Source organism: Sturnira hondurensis, unplaced genomic scaffold (genome assembly GCF_014824575.4).
Source record: "Sturnira hondurensis isolate 20B ecotype Veracruz unplaced genomic scaffold, ASM1482457v3 Scaffold0019428, whole genome shotgun sequence".
Lineage (NCBI taxonomy): Eukaryota > Metazoa > Chordata > Mammalia > Chiroptera > Phyllostomidae > Sturnira > Sturnira hondurensis.
In genome coordinates, this window is record NW_028092059.1 from 9,003,991 (window position 1) to 9,027,027 (window position 23,037).

Below are 23,037 nucleotides of genomic sequence, written 5' to 3' on the forward strand. Positions count from 1 at the left end.
AAATCCACCCTAGAAAATAAAGTTTGAGGGATCCCGGTGCTAAGCATTTCTAAGAGTTTGTCATGCAACAATGTGGTGGCTTTGCCTCGAGCTAATACAGGTTTATGGCACCCCCATGAGCGCCTGGGATGGCATAATTGTAAGGTGCCTTCAAATGAGATGCTTTGTCTCCAAGGCACAGTGATATCAAGTATCCCTTTTGGTGGCCTGAGTTCTTCCTGAAGTTTTTGTTTAATACCTTATTTAACACCGTGGGTTTTGACTCTGAATTTAACAGTGAGAAGACTATAGACTTTAGTTCTTTTAGAATTGTCCCCTGTGACATTCTTTGTGGGTCTATTGGAAATGAAGTCTTACAGATACATTATTTTATCGTTTCACAGAGTATTCTGTAAAATAAATATATTAGATAAACAACAGCAGGAGAGATGTGTAGTTGTAGAGACAACGACAGCAGAAGTTTACTTCTGCTTTAGACTATGTTTGCCATAAGGCGTTCAAATGGTTAATTTTCACGGTTATTTCACAGTAAGCTTTTTAAAATTGCAGAGATGCAAGGTTGAAATCAATCTGGGTGGAACCTGGGTGAGAACGTTCACCTCCTAAAGGGTAACTGCACGTGTGTCACCTGGAGATGAAGTATGCGAAAAACAAACTGATTCTCACCTAAAGCTGAAAATCCCCTTTATCCCAGAAAATCAGCTATGTGGAACAGTGGATCACAGAATCATGATGTAGGACGGGAAGAGAAATTAAGGATTACCTAGTCCCTCACTTTATAGATTAAAAGAAGTAAGGGCCAGAAAAGGTGAGCGAATCCCACAGTCTCTAGCCGTAGAGCCAGGTGCCTTGGTTCAAAATGCCGTGTTCGTTTTCTTATGTTGCCTAATCTGGCAGCTCTTTCCCTGAAAGGAAACAAGGTAATCGGGGCTCTGGGATCAAAGCAATGAGGCTTGTCTGTTGGGGGTGAAGGTGGTGGTAATTTAATACAGTTGAGCATCCAGGCTTAGGAAATTCCCCTACTTTACAGTGTTTGTGAATCAGGAGCTAGATTCCATTTGGTAAGGTCCAACCCTATACTGTTGGCACCACTTCTTGACTGAAAGTGTTGGAATGAGCTGTAGCCAGGATTTCTACAAATTGTCAAAAAGCATTTCTTCAAGCATTGCTGGGGTAATGTGAAATTGACCATCAAATACCAAAGCAAGATGATCATTTCCAATACGAAGTTGGCTGAATAGTAGAGCCCTGGTTGGGTAGAAGCCAGTGCAAGTCTGCAAGCAATTGGGGTGGTTTGATGTTTAGGATACTATAGGCATGTTGAAAGATTCTTACATCTCTTTCATCTTCTCCAGCTGAAGCTTTCTGTTTACCACCTCTGCAGGGCACTCTGAAAGCTTTGGCTTTAGCAGCAGAAAAACACACAAGAGGTGCATTGTCTGTTTTTTGCAACCAATTGCTGGCATAGCCTTGTACAGATTGAAACCACACACCAGGATTTTGACCTGTCAGACCTGTCCAGAAAGTCCAAACCTGAACTGGACTCTTCATTATGGAAATTAACTGGCTTGAACTCATTTGGCCGGGAAATTTTCTGAAAAGTTGTTCAGTAATGTGAATATAATCAAACAATGAGGAATTCTTGGAATGCAAGGTGCTAAATAAGGGGCCCATAGAGCCCTTATTCTAAAAGATCTAAAGTCCATTTTTGCACTCTTTAAGGCACCGTAATGGAAAGGTAATTGGGTGCCCATTTGCCTTATGGGAAGTGAGGTCTTGTTCTGAGTTTTTGCTATGCCCCTCATTTGTTATTTGATCTTAGATAAGCTATACATACTCTCTGTACTTACTGTATGATCTGAGTTAACTTCCTGTCTATAAAATGAGGATAATAATACTCCATGGCAATGTTGTAAGAATTAAATGAAATAACTTAGAAAAGATCTAATACAATGTTTTAATATATAGTAATTACCATATGATAGCTTTTGCTTGTTATGCTGATTGAAAATAATATTATAGCTAATAATAATTCAACAATATTATGTAACATATCCCTAAGTAATTTCATGGAGAGAATGTTGCCTTCTTTGTCTAAAATGACCCTGACACCTAGGAGATTGCTGCTTACCAGAAATTAAAAGGAAGAATGACTTTTAAAATCTATGTGTCCTAAAAAAATTATTCTTGGCACATACTTCGATTTCAAGGTTAAAGTCCAGGGCTTTGCTGAGATAACATTCCAAGCTATAGCTTTGTCAAGCAAAGGGTTTGTTCTGAATTTTGATATTAACCTAAAACTTTATAAATGGAGCAGTCTTCTGAGAAAGAAAATTAATTTTCTTTGAGCCAAATTGAAATAATAATTGGACTAGAAATAATCTTATTCACTTACTCCCAGGAATTACAATAATATTGAAGAATTGGATTATGACTTATTCAAGCTCTTGAAATGACTTGAAATACTCTTGAAAAGAGCCAAGTAATGTTTGGACTCTTTGGCTGGGCAGTGTGAGTAGGCATGTCAAGGTGATAAGATTTAAGTGGTGGCAACAGAGGTGAGCTGGATGGATTTCCGGTCTTTATTCCATGGAACTGAGGTGTAGGCAATCTCTCCTTGCAGGTAATTTATTTTAGTAAAACTCCCTATTTTGATAGAAAATTAATTTTCATCCCGAGTGCAAAGTTGTAGAGATTCTGAAAGATGCTCATTTCACTTTATTTCTTTGGAGATAAAGATCCTTGGAGAGTTGGGAGAACCAGAGTATAGGAGGAGTGTGTGAGTTGGCAGGTTTGTAGAGAGGGGGTGGAGCCAAGGAACTGCTCAGGGACATCCTCCCTCCCACCCCTCCGGCTTGTTTGGGAAATGGTGAGGAAAGAGCGAAGAATAACCATGGCTGGTGTTAAGAAGTATAAAACCTGAATGGGAAGTGTGTTCATCAAGCTGGCCTACAATTAATTCATTCTTAGGTGGTGCTTTTTGGAAATTCTCAAGATCATAGTCATTTTTTCATGTATTAAGCATTATATTAGGTATATTAAATGTATTATTTATTTCTTTTTAAATTTTATTTATTTATCTTTAGAGGGGAAGGGAAGGAAATATCAATGTATGGTTGCCTCTTGTGAGTCCCCTGCTGGGAACTGGCCTGTAACCCAGGCATGTGCCCTGACTGGGAATCGAACAGCGATCGTGTGGTTCGCAGGCCCGCGCTCAATCCACTGAGCTACACCAGCCAGGGCTAAATGTATTATTTATTTCTTACAAAATCTTTTTTATTGAACCTCCATTTTACAGACAAGAAAGCTGAGTTAGCAATTATCTTGCTGCTTGGTACTTAGCAACTTAGTAGCACTGAGATTTGAACCTAAATATGTCCAAAGCCTGTTAGAAAATCAGCAGTCCTTAAATTTTCTAATTTTACGATTCTTGCATTCTCTTGTTATTTTGAATGCCAATAAGCTTTTATTTTTGTGGTTTTTAACAGATACATTTAAAATATGCTTCTTTAATAAAACTTACTATTTATTAAACATTTAATTACTGTAAATATATAAATAGAGAATAATAAGTTAATATAGTCCAAATGACATATTGCATAAAAGAACCATTTTTCAAAGCAAACAAAAATTAGTGACAGGAGTGGCATTGATTTATGTGTTTACAGATTGCTTTAATGTCTTGTGAATTTAAGGCAGCTGGGTTCTCAAATCTTTCCATTCAGTTTGTTGTACTGTGTTGTTTTGTTTGATGTATGTGAAGAAAGCCTGGTCTTACACAGACACACGCTTAGAAAAAGGAGGGGTTGTGTTTTTTTATTCTTTTTACAGTTTTTGACATGCAATTTTATTTTCAAAACTTTTTTCAATTATAGTTTACATTTAATATTATTGTGTATTAGTTTCAAGTGTACAGCATAGTGGTTAGATCTTCATACACTTTTCGAGGTGTTTGCCCTGATACTTCCAGTTCCCATCCAGCACCACAGTTATTACAATATTATTGACTGTGTTTCCTGTGCTGTACTTTATATCCCCATGACTATTTTGTAATGACCAATCCTTAATTCCTTCATCTTTCTCACCCAGTCCCCAAACACCCTCCCCTCCGGCAACCATCAGTCTGTTCTCTGAGTCTGTTTCTGGTTTGTTTGTTCATTTATGTTGTCCTCTGGATCCCACGTCTACGTAAAATCTTTCTCTGACTGACTATTTCACTTTGCATAATACCTTCTAGATTCATCCTTGCAGTCACAAATGTTAAGATTTCCTTTTACTTTTAAACAGCTGAGTAGTATTCCATTGTGTAAATGTGCCACAGCCTCTTATCCACTCATCTACTGATGGGCACTGGGGTTGCTTCCGTATCTTGGCTATTGTAAATAATGCTGCAGTGAACACAGGGATGTATATATTCTTTTGAATTAGCATTTTGGATTTCTTTGGATTTGTGCCCAGAAGTGGAATCACTGGGTCATAAGGCAGTTCCATTTTTCAAAATTTTTTGAGGAACCCCCATAATGCTTTCCACATTTTTATGCTCTGTTACGCTAAAATCCATTTTACTGTCTTGCACTTGGATGAGTCTTTTTACCTATTGCTTATTTTCTACCACCATGAATTGGTCATTTGGAAAATACTGTTTCACTGAGTTAATCTCATCTCCCAAACAGTAACACATTTTATTCTACACTACGAAAACAATCACATTTGTTAGTGATCACCAGTCTCATTAGCGTATACTTTAATTATTGGGAAGCTGTCAAGCTCACGGTGGTGAGTACAAATGTTCCAAAATTCTAACTTTTTTTGTTGTCGCCTTTGTTTGAAAACTCACATTTTATCATTGACAACAAATACTGTCAGTTGCTTTCCTCAGAATGACCAGCTCACTTCATTCCCTTTTGAGAACACATCTTCCAAATGCCCCGGGAAGAATAACCATGGTCTGTCAGTCATTGTACATTCCGCATAAAAAGGTGCTGGTTCAGTTCTCAGCTCAGACAACTGGAGGCGTGCTTTTCCTCGAGACAGCTGTGCACCTGGGCAGAAAGCAGAAGTGCTCTATGTGGCTTCCTATTCTGTCACAGAAAATTACAGATGTATTTCAGGGGGGAAGCTTTAATAAAAGCAGCATTGTTACTGCTTTACAAGGGCAGTTTCAAGTGAAGAATACAATAAATGGGTGTATTCTTTGGTGGCAGCAGTTTTATCCACATTTCTTTTGTACCATCAGGACAAGTGTCAGCACAGTGATGAAAACAACTACTTTCTTAATGTTTGTATGAAAATAATCGGAACTCACAGACCTCTGGGAGGGTCTCAGGGACCCCTGGTGGTGTGGGGGCTGTTCTTTGAGAACCAGTTTGTGACGCTGTCTCCTCGGTTTGGTAGCTGATGATGAGTCCGGTGATGCTTCTCTTTTCTCTCTTGCTTTTTGATTTTTCAGCCACTGCAGTTCGCACCGTGTCTATAGTAGCTCTCTTGTAGGAGAGTGACAAAGGGAATTCACTATTGCCCCCTTTTTGTGTGTCTAGATGAGAATTATGCCATTCGGAGATTTGGGGGCTAGAGAGAAAACAGCAGCTCAGAAATAAAGCTTTGACTCGTCAATAATAACAGTAACTACTGGCATCTGTAGTTCGATCCCTTCCTTGAAGAAGGTTTCTTCCAGAGCTGTTTTTCATGACTGCATCTCTTTTGGCCCCTGAACAGCTGATTGGGAATTTGCCTAATTCACATTTACAGCAAATGGTAATTACAGGGAATCTGAGGTACTTAGTAATTGATGCACACTGTCAGAGTCAGAAATGATTCTACTCTCCAAAACCTATAATTACCCAATTTGAAACTGTTTTCATATTGGTAATGTATTAAAAAGTGTGTGTAGCATGCACAGAGGTGAAAATGGAAGGTGTCTCCAGGGACTTCCAGCCAAGATGGAGGCATAGGTAGACATACTGTGCCTCCTCACACAACCAAAATTAAGGACAACAAAAATTTAGAAACAGAAAAAACAACCAGAACTGATAGAAAATTGAACTGTTCAGAAGTCTGACAACCATTGATCCAGACTGGTAAGGGAGTTGGAGTCGGCGGCTGGCAAAGAGGGGTGAAGGCTGGAAAAAGTGGTGGCTGGTGACCCGGGTGTGCAGGCCGCAGCTAGCAGACCCCACATGGGGTGGCAATGGGCAGACCCAGTGAGATGCACAAAGTGGCTGGCTGACTACAGTCACACATTTATGTGCAGATAGACCAGGCGGAAACGGGGAGTGAGACAGACTGCCCAGGGCCCCAGCACCGGGAAATAAAGCCTAAAAGCACCAATTGAAAACACTTGTGGGGGCGGAGGCACCGGGAGAGACTCCCAGCCTCACAGGAGAGTTCGTTGGAGAGACCCATAGGGTCCTAGAATAAACACAAGCCCACCCACCTGGGTACCAGCACCAGAAGGGCCCAATTTGCTTGTGGGAAGTGGCAGAGGGGACTGAAATAAGAGAGCAGAGCAAGCGCCATTGTTTCCTCTCTGACCCCTACCCCACACACTGCATCACAACCCAGTGACTGGGTTGATCCGCACTGGTGAACACCTAAGGCTCTGTCCTTCACTACGTAACAGGCACAACCAGACCCCCCCAAAAATGGCTCAAATAGAAGAACAGATCAAAGCCCCAGATCCAAAATATCTAAGCAACCAAGAGATAGCCAATCTGTCAGATGCATAGTTCAAAGCACTGGTGATCTGGATGCTCACAGAATTTGTTGATTTTGGTTGCAAATTAGATGAGAAAATGAAGGCTACACTAAGTGAAATGAAGGAAAATGCACAGGGAACCAATAGTGGTGGGAAGAAAACTGGGACTCAAATCAATGGAGTGGACCAGAAGGAATAAAGAAACAACAAAACAGAAAAGAATGAAGAAACAAGAATTTTTAAAAAATGAGGAGAGGCTTAAGAACTTTCAGGACATCTTTAAATGTGCCAACATCCAAATTATAGGAGTATCGGAAGAGGAAGAGGAACAAGTGGAAAACTTATCTGAACGAATAATAAAGGAGAACTTCCCCAATCTGGCAAAGGAAATAGAAAGTCCAGGAAGTCCAGGAAGCTCAGAGAGGCCTGAAGAAGTTGGACCCAAGGAGGAACACACCTAGGCACATCGTAATCACATTAGCCAAGATTAAAGTGAAGGAGAGAATTCTAGAAGCAGCAAGAGATAAGGGGACAGTCACCTACAAAGGAGTTCCTGTCAGACTGTCAGCGGATTTCTCAAAAGAGACCTTACAGGCAAGAAGGGGCTAGAAAGAAGTATTCCAAGTCATGAAAGGCAGGGACCTTCATCTAAGATTGCTCTATCCAGCAAAGCTTTCATTTAGTATGGAAGGGCAGATCAACTGCTTCTCAGATAAGGTCAAATTCAAGGAGTTCATCATCACCAGGCCCTTATTATATGAAATGTTAAAGGGACTTATCTAAGAAAAAGAAGATACCGATATGAACAGTAAAAAGACAGCAAACTCATAGTTATTAATAACCACACCTAAAATGAAAGCAAACAACTAGAACCACAGGAATAGAACCACAGAAATGGAGATCACATGGAGGGTTATCAGTGGGGGAGTGGGAGAGGGAGAGAAGGGGAAAAGGTACAGAGAAGAAGTAGCATAGATGGTAGGTAGAAAATGGATGGGGAGGACAAGAATAGTATGGGAAATGTAGAAGATGAAGAACTTATGACCCATGGACATGAACTAAAGGGGGGTGTGCAGGTTGGAGGGGAATGAAGGGGGGGAAATGGGACAACTATAATAGCATAATAAGTAAAATATATTTAAAAAAAGAAAGTGTCTACAGGAACCCTAAATTTATGCTATTTCATTATATAATTATATACATAAATCTGCAGAATGGGGAATACAATTTTTTTATTTCTTTAGATTTAAAATACCGCTTTGAAAGTTGCCCTTTTTTCATCTTTACCTATTTTCTTTCCCCTACAGGAGGAAAAGAAATTTCTTTTCTTCTTTCATTTCCACAGCAGTCCATACTCACCTCTGTTCTTTCCCGACAGAATATCCCAAGTGTGGGAAGGACATGGGTTAAGAGGACAAGGGAAATGTGAAGGCTGGGTTCTTTTCTGTTAGTTCTTTTCCCACAATTCACAGCTTTTTTTCTGAAATGAGTTTACTGAGCTGATGTCATTTGACAAAGGGGGTAAGGTACTCTCAAGCATGATGGATTTTTATCTTATTATTTCTCAAGTCACCTAGGAATGCCTAGGCCAGATCAAAGACTCTGGGGAGATCTTGTAGCTTAGAAAAAGAGGTTAACGGCATGAAATTAAACCTCTCAGGGCAGGACACTTTACCTCTATCTAGCTTTTTAGGAACTGAGCAGCTGGCTACTGCCTTTCACTTTGAAAATTGTTTTTAAGGCAGTTTTGATTAAAGTCATAAAGTAGGAGTGGGGGTATTGACAAGGACATTGGATTGAAGTAAGAGAAGCTAATTAATAGTTTATGGTGGACCCTGGCTGGTGTGGCTCAGTGGATTGAGTGAGGGCCTGTGAACCGAAGGGTCACTGGTTTGATTCCCAGGCAGGGCACATGCCTGGGTTGCAGGCCAGGCCCCCAGTAGGGGGCATGCAAGAGGCAACCACACATTGTGGTTTCTCTCCCTCTCTTCCTCCTTCTCTTCCCCTCTGTCTAAAAATAACTAAAACCTTTTTTAAAAGGCTTCCTGAAAAAATAGTCTATCTCTGTATCAAAATATGTACATGTTAGCATTTTGAGTCAAGAGAATTGTAGCTGTGGTTGTACTTGGCTATTTTCTGCCCTTTTTTTTCTCTTCCTCTTCCTCTTTTTCTTCCTTTTTTAAAAAAATTTATTTTCTGAGTTATTTGCCTCCTATTCAGTTTGTGGCTGAACTTTCTTCATTTTTTTTTTTCTGCCAAACTATAAAGGAACGTTTATTTAGAAGATCACAGAGGTGGAGGAAGTGAGCCAAAGAAGTGGGCCCAGGAAACAAGTTACAGAGGGAAAAGAATGGCCAGGCCCCCAGAGCTTCGGAGAAAGGGAGGGGCTAGGAAGAGGAGGAGGGGTAAGGGGAGGGCGTGCTTCAGAGAGAGCCTCACTGGTCCTCTGTCTTGAGGGTATTTATCTGAAGGTTCTATGGGAGGATCTCAATAAAATATTCATCAGCTTTCTAGGTGTGTTCTTTTAGGGTCTTGGTCTCTACCGATTGGTTGGCCCCAGGTGCAGCTGGTCCTGATGTCAACGATGGCCTCACTTGTTTGCTTTTGCTGCTTTTCTGGGCCTGAAACTGAAACACAAACGATGCCTACTTGTGTTTGATGTGGGTCAGAACCTCACTGTCCTGGAGGCCTCTGTCCAAGGGCTGTTCTCTGGTCCCCTTGTTTCTCTTCCCTCTCAGGGAGTCTAACCCTCATGACCCGCAGTATGCTGGCGGAGGGAAGGTCAGCCTGGGGTGAGGTCTTTGTTTTCACAGTTTTGCCCATTGCTAGGCACCTGGTGACCTTCTCTACTGGGCTCATCCTCTTTCCTCTGCTCATGTCTGTCTCTGTGGCTGGACTTTCTAAGCGATGGCAAGACGACAGTGGTTGAGACAGTGACAGAGCTACAGAATGCCCTGGACCATCTCTACTTTTTAGAGGCAGCGTCTGCAAAATCAACCAGAAGGAACTACGGGGGGTGTTTCTCAACTCCTAAACTAGAGTATTCTCCTGGCCACGGAGAATATGTAGAACTGACTTCCCTGAAAAGTCTGGCCCTTGTGGTGACTTCTTCTGTTAAAAATGTTGACCCCCTGTGTCCAGCTCTGGTGATTCCTGCTGAGCGCCCACCACTGAGGGCCGGTCAGATGGTGCCCTCAGAGCCCATAGGCCAGACCCATGGGGAGGCCAGAGAGGAGCCGAGGGGCTTAAATTTCAGGAGCAGCTAGTTGTCCAGTTTTCATAATGAGTTTTAGCCTTTCTTTAGTCTCCTACCAATTGTAAAAAGAAAAGAAAAATTCTTCCCCTACTTATCAGTGCTTAAAAATGTCTAGTATCTCCTAAGACCTAGCTGAGTAGGGAGTAATTAAAATAAAGAAAATGAAAATAAGTACGTAGAAGTAGATACCATGAGATTGTGTATGTTGTAGTTCTGAAACGAAGCTTCAGCCTTGACTGTAACTAACCCTGTTAGTTTGGGTAAGTTCCTATAACAAAGCCACTTTGCCTAGCCCAATGGGTGGTGTTTTTCCTTGCTACTGTTGCCACGCTAGGTATCTTTTAAATTAAATGTTACTTGCTTATGTGGCTATTTGAAATGCAAACATTTTGTGACAGTCTGCCTGAGGCTCTCAGAGGGAAATATGAGGCAAGCTGTCTTGTTTTGCCACCTTGCTTCCTCTTGGAACCAGCTGCAGACATGCATTTACATCCTGGACACGGCAGGGCTAAAGGAAAGGATGAACTCTGAGGATAAAACAAAAACAAAGAAAACATCTTTTAAAAAAACAAAAATAAAAAACAGGCATCCCGAGTCCACCAGATCGTTTTCTTCCTATAAGACAAAGATGTCAAGGGGTTGCTCATCCTTAAGGGCACTTGGCAGGACTGACCTATTGTTCTAGCAACTTCCATGGTAGCGGGTGTGCCCACAGCTGACGTAACACACAGGCTTGGTGTGCATGGATGAAGGCAAACTGTTTTTGAATGTCCTTGGCAGGTGTACCTCAAGTTCCATTTCTTTGATAGGAGCGGACCTTTTTACTTGTTTGTTGGAGTTTCAAATCTAGTGAAGGCTTAATGGGGTATCACATGTTCTCTGAGGATGGGTGCCCTTGGGGTAACAGCTGTTTTTCCTGAGTACCCGAGTGTTCTGCTTGACCAGTCTACTTTACCTCCAGGAGTTATTATGAATAAAAAATTATTAAAAAATTATAAAAAAACAGTGAACTTCATCCACATCAAATCCACCGTCCAAATGCAAGGTGGTACTATTTTTAAATGAAGTTTTACAAACTTGGCATTTGTGAAATCTCAACTCTGACAATGGTATGCGGTGTCTGCAACTTCTTTAAAGTTATAACGTCCATGGGAAAAATTAAGCAAATCATCCCTTATTGAATTTCCGGAAGCCCATAAACACTGGTCTCTCTCATTGGCCAGTTTAGTGTTTTCTGCAGCTTAGTGTGGCAAGACAGGGCTGAACGTAGATTTGGACCCGTGCCTGGATTTCAGCGATTGCATCGCCATGTGCCCAGTCCGCCCCTCCTTCCCTGTGCAGTCTTGGCTCCGTTAGCCAGCACGCTGTGGATCAGTCATGGTGGAAAAAGTACATTAAGCAAGTCCCCTTTTTAAGAAAGTTTCTTACAGGTGATTCTTAAGCCTCTTAAGCAATAAAATGCAAAGAAGGGACACATTCACCTTTTGCCCCCTGTTCTTGTACGTTGAAATGTTGTGGTTTTCCTCGTTGCCATACCTAAAAGCTCCTGCCTCCTGTGATAGAGTCCGGGCCTCCTTACCCCATATTTTCTTGCAGGCAATGCATGTTTGTGATGGAAAAACAAACGTTTTCATGGTGGCTTCTCATGACTGAGCATGCGATGGATGTCTCCAATAGATTTTTCTTTTTTCTTTTTTTAAACAGATGGGTCAGAGAGTTTTTGAATGAAGAAAACAAAGGCCTTGATGTTTTAGTGGAGTATCTGTCATTTGCACAGTACGCGGTAACGTAAGTAAAACTCGGCTTGTTTCTTTTGAGTTTTCTGTGGTCGTAGAAGATGCAGCTTTGTGCTGTAGTTGCACACTGCACTGACGGGAGAAAGCAGAAACAGATGTAGTGTGGCTTAAGGAGGTTTGTTTCTACTCAAATAACCAAAAGCAAGTCACGTAATTGTTACTAGAAATGCTTTTAAGGCAGAAATAAAACAGTGGAGTAAAAATTACCCTTAGAGGAGTCCTTGTTTGAAAAAGAACTACTTTCTTTAGTGCTCAAGTTACATACAGCCATGTGGTAGGGTACTGTAGTACTTACTGAAAGACGAGATGATGCATTGTGGAGTGAATAAAGCAAGATACAGAGGAGCGTCTCCCTTTTCTTATTTCTTCAAAAATTACATGTATATGTGTATTTGTCTATGCCAGTAAAGACAGAAATAGATACCAAACTGGAGGGAGGGTAAAACAAGAGCCTTTTTCTTTTTACTTTACATGTATTGTTTTGAATTACTTGTTGTAAAGGTGAAATAGACTAGAGCCGGACAGGCAAAAAATTAACTTACTTAGCCTAATTTTCATTAATTTATACAATTTCCCCATTTGCTTTACTTCTGGAAAGATTTACGACAGGAATAAGAGGTGTACATTTGAATGAAATATTCTCTCCTCCACATTTGCTCCTTTAATCAGAAAATATTTCTGTATCCACAGATATACTCTCACACAGATAGAGGAAATAATATTGTATTTTTAATTTGACTGGAAGACATTGTGGCTCAGGTGGTATCTTTCCCCTCAACTCTTCTTTTGGAAGCAGTACCTTGTTTTTCATACTGCCTCACTCCAGTAGAGTCCCAGGACCTGGCCAGATGCTGTCTGACCCTCGTCACTTCCTTGAGGATTTGTGAGGAGAAAGCTGCAACCACACCTTCCTTGTGGAGGCAGAAACCACAGTATTAACTGAAATGGGCTTGACGCGTTTCAGTCTGGATGACCCTTGTATATTATAGGGAATAAAGTAAGAACAACCAAAAGACAAATTCTTCTCTTCCTGAGAAATTGTCCTCTGAAATATAATCCCAGTTTTTATAGCGCAGTCTTCCAAAGGTTGTTTCTTATCTCCATTGTGTCAAAACCGCGGATCTCCCTTTACACCAATTATTATGATAGACTGATAATAATGCCCTTGTGGCATATTTTAAAATCTGGAGGAGTGCTCATGGAATTGAGGAAGGGCTAAGAAACCTCAGGAATGATGAAGGGAGTGGCATGCTGTGTGTGACATGTGTTTGCTGTGACTCGGCCCTTTCTCTGTGTCATACAAAACCAATGGGACACGGTGCTGCCCCTGCGAGGGCATGCCTCTCGTCTGCAGCACGAGGTCGGACCCAACAAACATCAGAACTCACAGCTTTTGCTTCCCAGTCTTCTACTTTTTTTTGCATTAGCTTTACATTTTTTCCTGATTAGTTTTTTTTTTTTGCATAACTTAGATGAAAAACTATATATAGGTCCAATTTATGTTCTTCCTTGAAACTAATGGGGTGAAAAATGTCCTGTCATTCCTTGGCATGTGACAGTTTCCCAGCTCATGTAATATGAAACAACAGGCTCATGCTCCATCCCTGAAGCAGGAGCTTTCCCTAAGGCATTGCTGTTCCTGCCATGTGAGAGCTGGGGATGAGCTGGAGGAACATGAGAGTGCAGAACAGCCGAGCAACGTGGGAACCGCAGAGTTGAGCATGTTGAAAACCTGAGTGATCTTGAAATGTCCCCTCAGCTACCTTCCCCAATATCAATGACAGGATCTGTTTGATTACTTCAGTTCCCCTGCCTTTCTGTTCAGCACTGTTTCCTGAATCCTGAGGCATGACAGAATTGTCAGGCTGAGTCAGTGACTTCAGTACACCAGTCTGTGACATCTGGAATAGTACTTAATAGATGGAGAGTATCACCTAGTTTACAGATGATTGCTCTAACCAAATATTTTATTTTGGCAATCATACTTCTTATAAAAGTCATACTTTTTCATAAAAGGGTTGCTGTTTCTTCTGTGATAGCTTCCAAGATCCCCCATGTGTTACTAATTATGGCTGCCTTCTGTTTATTCTCTATCTGATCAGGTGTTGCTTGGTGGAACTATGGGTAGAAGCAATTAATAAAATATTTTGGGGGGAGAAAACAGAGCTACTGACTTTGGGAGGAGAAAATGCATAGAACATGAAGCCCGTCTGTTTAAAAACACTGTTCTTAAAATTATACAAGAATGAGTGACTTAACTTGCCATTTATTCTAACATGGTTAACATGACTAATAACCTCAAAAAATGTCAAAGAAACAACAGTCCTACTTTAAAGAGCACCACATTGGGAAGAGATTCCGAAATCAAAGCAAATTCATAGGTTTGTGAGTAATGCATCACATATGGTTGGAAAAGCACACTTGCCAGCACACTAGGAGCAAATGCGCAGTGAAAATTGATGGGTAGGGATAAATTAGTATAAGCCTAACATATTGACTTGTTAAAGCAAAATGAAGACATCTGTGAGATTCTACTCCCCACCCCCCACCTTCACTTTCCATCTTGGCAATGTTGGCATTTGGCAAGTTAGCGAGTTTCATAGTAAAATACAAATAGTACATCACTATTTTAATTTTTGCTATTGTTTAACTATTTGCCTGACCCAGCATTTGTCTTTCTGTGTTTTCAGAGTCACCTCTGAATTCATAGACATTTCTGTATTTCCCTTTTAGTTTACTTTGTTTGCAAAGACTAACCACATTAGGGTGCAGATGTATAAAAGGCAGGAGCAAGGTATGCACACCCATGTGTTTGTGTCAGTATGAATCTTTAAGTCTTCTGTGGCGTTTCTGTTCTGTTTTAGTTTTGACTTTGAAAGCGAGGAAAGCACTGTGGAGAGCTCGGTGGACAAATCAAAGCCCTGGAGCAGGTCCATCGAGGACCTGCACAGAGGGAGCAACCTGCCCTCCCCCGTGGGCAACAGTGTGTCCCGCTCGGGAAGGCATTCTGCACTGCGGTGAGTTCCTTTAATCAGGAGCGAGGCAAATTTGGTAGGATGCATGGGGACAGCAGTGTCTTTTCTGTGATGATCTTGGGCCACGTATTCCTGTATCTTGCCACATAACTTGCATTTTCAGTACTTTCAAATGAAAGTGTTTTCAGAAGTTCATGGGATCATCGCTTGGGCTGTACTCTGTAACATTAAATAGCTTCCAGGAAACACCATTCCATCATTCAGCACAAAGAGAAAATTCTGCTACCAAATTATACAACTGCAGAGTAGTCTCTATAGGCAGTTAAGTTTCTGAGACCAGGGAGATGCTGACATCGTGACTTAGGCTTGGTTTTCTGGGTGGAGACAGCACATCAGGCTTTGAGAATCTTAAGAACAGCTCGTTACTTTCTGTGCCCTGCGCCTCCCCTCCTTTCCTCCAGTGGTAGCTCAGCTGTGTGTTCTGTGGGGGGTGTTCTTCGTCACAGGTGTGGGATGCTAGAGTGAGTTTTATTAATTATTATTAGTGAGATGTCCTTAAGCATGTTTCTTTGGTTAGGTGTGCTCAATTTTGAGCTTTCTATTTCCTTCTAATCCTTCTAAGGATTCCTTTTCTAATCTCTCCTGGCAGAAATACCACCATGTTAGGGAGGGTGGGTGCTGACCACCTGCACCACTAATGGGCATAACATCACTGAATTGTTTATTCATTCATTCCTACAATTATTCATTCTCTGAAAAATATTTTGAGCTTCTGTAACTTGCCAGGCACTGTACATGGGTGTGTGAATCAAAACTACCTGCCAAGGTACAGATACCATCTAGAGCCAGTTCATAAAGCTCTCCATATTCCAGGACTTTAGTAAAATTTCTGTTATTTTGGGCTTTATCTGGCAAGTGGACTTTGTTGCTGTAAGTGTTAAAGATCGCCATGGTACTAGGGCATTGTAGCAGAACCCATGTGTCAGGTTGTCACTGGTGAATATGTGGCTTTCGGGCTTTTCCTATTTGGTGGCCTTTTAATGACCTCCTGTCCCTTTGACTTGGGTTTTGGTCATGGAAAGTTAAAGTCTCTGTAATGAAATTCAGTTCCACTGAAGGATTTGATGTTTGAATGTGATGCTTCCAGTCAACTTTTCAGAATTTTTTTTTTGTTTAGAAATGCCAAAAATATCAGTGGGTTTAGAATGATTCAATAATAATGAGTAACAGTGTTTTAATTCATCCCATGGTATTTGTAATAGGCGGAGGGCTGTATAACCTGCACGTCTCTATCAACTTTACATGTGAACGGGGACGTATGTGGGCTGATTTGGAAGTTGAGAAAGAAGGTCTGGTGTGCTGAAGCATTCCCTGATCACCTTAGTACGTGAATGGAAATTCTTATCATTTGTATAGATGTAACTGTAGGTAAGGGATCTAATTGACAAAGTGGATTTTAATTTGCTTTTCCATCATTTCTTACCTAGAAAGTATCATTTATTGACTAGCTACCACCTTAACAAGAATTTGTTTTTCTGATTAGTCATTCATTATGCCTAGTTTTCCATTATTAAGACTGTTCATTGAGAGCACATCGTTTCTGTAGAGTGGGGGCGTCAGGAAAATGTGGGGAACATGCCAGGTCCAAGGAGAGTTGTAATCCCGGGCCCTGGAAGGCATGGTACGAGACCTCAATTTCTGATGTACTTCACGGTTAGCTCCAGCTAGATTCTGCTAGAATTCATTTTAAACTGGAAAAAGAGGTCCAAAGTGTAGAGAGATGAACATGATGGAAATGCTTTTCTGAGAAACTCAGGAACTCTGTGGCATTTCTGGTTGGCAGGTGTGTTTGAAGATGACCAGCTAAGAAGCCAATATCACATTCTTCTGTTTTGTGTGCAACCAGTTTGAAGCTCAGGCACAGAACACTGGAATTTCCTCCATAGGTTCTAGTCACTCAACAGTATCAACATTAGCTTTCATGCGACTTTTGATCTAAAGCTTAGATTTTTATTTTTAAACAATGCGTATCAATTATATTCCAGCTCTTGTGGTTCATGGATTTCTGCCTGGATTCAAATTATTTGCTCATTTGGTTGCATCTGTGACTTATAAAAACAGCGATCAGAAGTACACACATATGGTACATGTTGCTTTTCATAGACCCAAAGATTGTTTACATTGTTTCTCTTCCTTCCTCTTCTCTCCCCTTTCTTTTTCTGCTCCCCACACTTCTTCCACTTTTTGGCTTCCTTTCATTGCCCTTCTTTTTCATTCTGCTGTCTCATTTCTGATTGTCTTTTCCTCTTCTGCTTCGTCCTTTCTGTCCCTCCTGTCTCCTCCTCTTCCGCTTCCTTTCACCTCTTACACCACCACCAGATTGGTTTCTCTGCCTGAGTGTCTTCAGTGCACATGCCACCAGAGCTGCTTCTGTCCCTGTTGCCTCTGGAGCAGCTTCAGTTTACACACTGATGATGAGGCTTCAAACCGGAAAATCCCGTAAGTCAGGGGGGGAAGTGACACCCGAGAGAGCTGGCAATGCATGGTGGCAGGGTGTTGCAACCCCCCCCCATGTTATGATATGATAACCTCATGGCTTAGTGCCCTCCCCCTGTGCTGGATGTGGCCACGGCCTTTTAAACTTGGATACACTCTGTCATCATATTACAGTTTCCCATTAAGAATTCAAACATTCACAGTATATTATATATTTTTTTTTACTGTTGCAGGTTTTTTTAAAGAAAAAGAGGATATTAATTTATGTTCTATAGAGATGATTTATTCTAGTAGCTTTGTTTGATTTTCATTCCCTCATCCCAATATCCAGATAATAATGTAGATTGAATCATCTCATCCTAAATATCACTTGGTAAAAAGGGTGAGTTAAACTTGGAAGAAGAAATGAGATTTTAAAAAATGTAAAACACCTTATAAATGGGGCATGATTAAAGAAAAAAGGAAAAACACTGTTTTAAAACAAAATTCTAATGTTGATGCANGCGATCCTCTGGTTCGCAGGCCCGTGCTCAATCCATTGAGCTACACCAGCCAGGGCTTGTTGCAGGCTTTTTTAAAGAAAAAGAGGATATTAATTTATGTTCTATAGAGATGATTTATTCTAGTAGCTTTGTTTGATTTTCATTCCCTCATCCCGATATCCAGATAATAATGTAGATTGAATCATCTCATCCTAAATATCACTTGGTAAAAAGGGTGAGTTAAACTTGGAAGAAGAAATGAGATTTTAAAAAATGTAAAACACCTTATAAATGGGGCATGATTAAAGAAAAAAGGAAAAACACTGTTTTAAAACAAAATTCTAATGTTGATGCACACTCTCCTCTTTGTAGTCAGACTTTAATTTTTAACTATTTAAAATGGATTGTTAAGCATTTTATGACGTGACATTCACCCTCAGTTATGTCAGCTGTTAGATTGTACATTTTCATACATTTGTCAGCTTGGCCAGTAGTGAAAATGTTGGTGCCAGTGCAGTAGAGATGTGGATCGTGCTGTTCTATAAACTTAGAGCCAGTGGACCTTCAGTTAGGACAGACTTCTGTTCGTGTGGCTGCACATCTGGCTACATTAGATGCTGCGGCAATGCACACATCTACTGTATGTGCATGCTTGATTTTTGAAGACAAAGACTGCATTACTTCAGATGCAAGAGAAAATAATTTCTAATATTAAAGAATGTCACTGTTAATGCCATTGGACTTAAGTAAGCAGTGACATAGACAATAAATAAGTGTTCTGAGTTTTTAAAGAACGAGCTGGGACACTGAGAGCCAGCTGGGTGGTGCCGGGTTTAAACTGGGACTCTGGGTGACAGCCAGAGTTGGTTTTCAGGGTGAGGACAGCTATTCCTGGTGGAGGTGAAGTGAAAGAGGACGAGAGGACCACAGCCTTATATCAGAGATCAGGATGTTGGGAGAGAGAGGAGAACCTGTCTTTTGCGGGACAGAGGCTTTTTGATGGGGGTGGAGGGCTGCCTGATGGGGAGCCTGGGTCGTAGACATACAAGGTATGTAGGTCACCCCACTGACCTTCCCCACTGTGGTGTGGACACCAAGATCTACAATTTCTTTAGGGTATTAACTACTATTAATATTTCTTCCTAAGATTCCTCAGAACAAATTTTGCTGTTTTTGCTGTTTTTGCTGATATTATTAACTTCATGGAATGGCATGTCATAAATAGTCATCATCTGACTCTTTACCACCTATATGCATGGATTTATATGAAGAGATGAAGAGTTCACATTTGGACCCTTGTTTATGTATCTTAATACAGTAATCTCATTCCTGGCAATGTTTTTAAGGGGATTTAAAAGTATTTAAAAATGGGCACAGAGATATAGATAGTGTTGCTACAGTTTTTATTGGTAGTGGCGGGGAGCTTTTATTGAGTGTCCACTGTGTACCAGGCACTGCTCTAAGGGCCTTCTGTGATTTACTGCCCACGGAGCTCTGTGGAAGAACTACTCATATGGTCCCATTAAGGAAACTGAGTCCTTTAGTTGTTGAGCGACTTGTGTGGGGTCAAACAGTAAGTAAAGGAGGTAGCATTTGAAGTAAGGTGGCCAACCCCAACCTCCACACCACATTTTCCTGCCTGAGTATTTATAGGATAATTTCCCCTCCAGTAAATATGTTTTCATATCAAGGTGTCTGCATGTCCTTAGTTAAGTTGTCCCCTGCTCTAAATGGGCTTTTCGCTCCTTCCAAGAAAATGTGACATTTTCTACTTCACACAAAGGTGTCAACTGAGCTAGTGGAGAGCCCGATCAATATTCTGTAATATTTTTATAGCTATTAGAGAATAAGTTCTTATAGAAATGTATTTTCTAAACAAATGACAAGACCAAAAGTTCTATATGTATATAATTTTATTTTCACTTATTTGCAAATGTGAAGACACTAAAAGGAAAGTTTATTAAAGGATAAGTGACTTTTTTAATCAGAATATGCATGAACTTCTTTCTTTTCAAATTTTTGTTTTATCAAGTTTATTGTGACATAAAATACATATGCTACATACCCATGAATCAGGTAGGCAGAGACCACGTGATAAAGCCCATCAAATGGTGGAGTTTGGCTCCCCCCCCCCCCCCCCCCCCCCGGGNCCCCCCCCCCCCCCCCCCCCCGGGCAGCAGTGGGGTGGGAAATCACGTGAGGTGGATGGTCTTTGCCGGCGAGTAGGGTCTGGGGATGCCCAGGAAGTTGACTGGGGGAAACGCTTGTGAGGCACCTGGCACTCGGAGCTACACACAAAGAATCTGAAACTTAGAACATAGAGCAAATATAAAAACATCTGAAAACAGACTTGGTGGTCAAAGAGATAAAAAAAAAAAGAAAAGAAAGTTTTGTGTATGATTGCATAGAAAAAATAGAACCACTAGTGGAAACAGGAAAGTCATAATCTGGAAGGGATCCCTAATGTCCTTTATTCGACTTTGTATCGTTGAAGAGGCACCTGAGACCCAGCTCTAAAACCTTGTTCTTCAAGGAGTTACGTAGCTCCTGAGAACCTGTTTCCGTGTATGGACTAATGGCCCATGGAATCTTTTGGCCTTTATGACAATAAATACTGCTGTTCATAGCAGTTTTCCTGACCTCTGTGTAATAGTGATCCCATTTAAAGATATGGGAACACCTACTCTGTAGCAGTTTGCTTATAAAGTAAGGGGTCTTCTAGAAGAGTTGAACTCTTTTAGGCTCTTACAAGTTCTTGTATTTTAATAGTTATCATGTACCTTCAGTTTTAATTGTTGGGGGTCAGGGAAATCATGTAACTTCTTAAACTGTTCTGGTATCACATAAAAAATCTTTGAATTTGATAGTTAAAAGCTGAAGCACTTTTTATCTCGATTCATAATATGGAGGTTGAACTCAGTTTTGTTAATTTTCCAGCTTATATAAATTAGGAACCTAATATCTGAAATGATCATCATTCTTTTTCCTCTTCCCTTTTCTCCCAAATTATACAAAATCGACCCAGATCTTTTATTGTCTTTATTATTGAGAATCATCATTTGTATTTTATTCTACAAGTATCTCCTTAACTCTATTTATTTTAAATCTCTTCTGTGGGAGGGTATTGAAGAATCAAATTTATTCCCATAGATGCCAACTTAAATGGGAGACAACTACAAAGAAAATATACTTAAAAATTATTCTCATTAGATGAGACAGCAGATGTTGATTAAAATTTTCACTAATACTTAATTTAGAAAGGTAAGGAGTGGAAGAAAAAAGGCATAATGAGGAGACAGTCATCAGAGAAAACACCCAGGTTTCATTTCTGAGGGAGGAAAAATGTTGAAGATATTCCTTAACTTGATAAACATCTGAGGTTGCAGAAAATGAAATAACCATCTATAAAATAAAGACTTTCCAAATTTGCAGACTTTACAGAAATAATCTGTAATTATAAACTTTCAATTTTACTTCTTGGCACAGTGTAAGCAGAAATAACTGAAAGTGTTGGGTTGTTGTATTTCTTTATTTATTTGAAGTTGCAAAAAGAGAAGTTTACTAGGGTTACGAATGTGCATTCCAAGTATTCAGCTTGGAGTTTGTTTTAATGTCTCTACTAGTGAAAATGGTGACAACTTTAATTATATAAAGCTTATGGGTGTACTGTACTGACAGATTTGTCCAGCATTTCCCACTCTGAGTTTGAGTTCACTTTATTTTACCTTGGACCCAGTGAAAAGCCAACCAAGAGAGACGGTGTAAGAGTGGACAGACAAGCCACCCAGCCAGTGCATTGTAGGGGAAGGGTCTCACAGGTTCTCAGGTCAGTGGAGACGATAGGGTCTAGGATCTGCGTCACATGTTGTGGGGTTAAATGAACAGTTCCTGTAAAGTAGGTGGTTACTTCGGCGAGATTTATTGTATTTAATGTTGTGAAGGGTGCTTTGCCAAGTTCTGAGGATACAGAATGATACATTTGTATATGATTTATGACTGATAAAAGACTTGTTCATATAATACTTACTGTATTATATCTTCACAAGATCTTCAGGAGGTAGTCAAGGATCATTAGCCTCATTTACAGATGAGGAAGCTGACACTCAGGGAACTTACCCACAGCTGGCAAGTGACAGAGTTGGGATCTGTAATCAGAGCCTCCTGACTTCTTCCTACTATGTGACAGTGTCTTGACAATTTGAGAAAAAGTGTATAGATGTTTGTGGGTGTTCATGCATGTCCAAACTAACATACGTTAAATGTCATGTGAGTATAACCAAAACTAGCCATGTGGGACTTTAGAGGCTAGAGTGAACAACAGATTCTATGAAAGATTCATCATGTGGTCTGGATATGAAATAACGGTGAGTAAGACTTGGAGGAGGGACTAGGGAAGGAGAGGAGCAGAGAGGGTGGTATGAGCAGCGGTTCAGTGGTGAGACTGTGTGGTTTGTCTAGGGAACGACGAATACAGGAGTCTGGCTGGCAGTTGTTCAGAGCCAGTTTATGTGGCGGTTTGAAAGCCAGGTTATTTGAATTGTCATTTTAGCTCACTGGCAATGATTTACTGATGGTTTATGAAAAGAGGAGATAATTTGGGATAACAGAAATCCTTCTATCTAAAGGTCACAGGGGATATATAGGTTTGTTGCACACTTCACTTGGGGATACATCCTGATTCACTAGCCACTCAATAGCAAATGCCTTTGTCAAAGGGACTACAGTGAAAAATCAGAAAATTAAGACTGATAATGGCTCTCCGTTCATAGGATGGAAGAGTGTTCATTCACTCACTATATTCAGAAAGGGGGTACTGAGACGTTTTGATTTGCAGGGTCTGTTCTAGATGTCATTTGGTCCTGTAATGGGAAATGTAGATGAATAGAAAATTTTAATAACTATAAAAATGTTTCATTAGGAGTTTAGTGTACTTTTCTCTCCCTGTCTCTGTCTGTCTCCCTTTATCCCCACCTGAACTATCTGGATTCAAGTCTCTAAGCTCTATTTCTGTTGGCTTTAGAGAGTGTCAGAAAAGTGCTTGGCTCATTTATTTTAGCATCATATATTTTATGAGTTTAAATGATAGAAAAAATATGCCCAAAGTAACGTCATGTCTGAAGGGTAAGAAAGAGGAAACCTAAAACCCTAAATCTTGGTCACGTTGTATTAGCCCAGACTTTGGAACCATAAAAGACTAGTACAGTTATGCCAACTTACGTGACATACCCAGTTGGCCTTGCATTGCAGTTGAGCTGAACACTTACATTAGTTTTCAAGGTAGTTTTAATTACTGTTCTTTATTTACAGGTAGATATTAGTTTGATGTGCAAATAGGTAC

General features: G+C 40.5%; 1 protein-coding gene across 4 annotated transcripts in view; it reads left to right on the plus strand.

Annotated features, from left to right (window-relative positions):
- FMNL2 (formin like 2) overlaps positions 1 to 23,037 on the plus strand; it is a 294,350-nt gene that overhangs the window by 196,765 nt on the left and 74,548 nt on the right. For 3 of the 4 annotated variants that reach the window (XM_037027832.1, XM_037027833.1, XM_037027834.1), the window contains exons 5-6: positions 11,655 to 11,738; positions 14,611 to 14,763. In XM_037027832.1, the coding sequence (XP_036883727.1) occupies positions 11,655 to 11,738; positions 14,611 to 14,763 (237 nt within the window). The remainder of the gene's footprint in view (positions 1 to 11,654; positions 11,739 to 14,610; positions 14,764 to 23,037) is intronic. The other variant, XM_037027835.1, reaches the window with a different exon arrangement.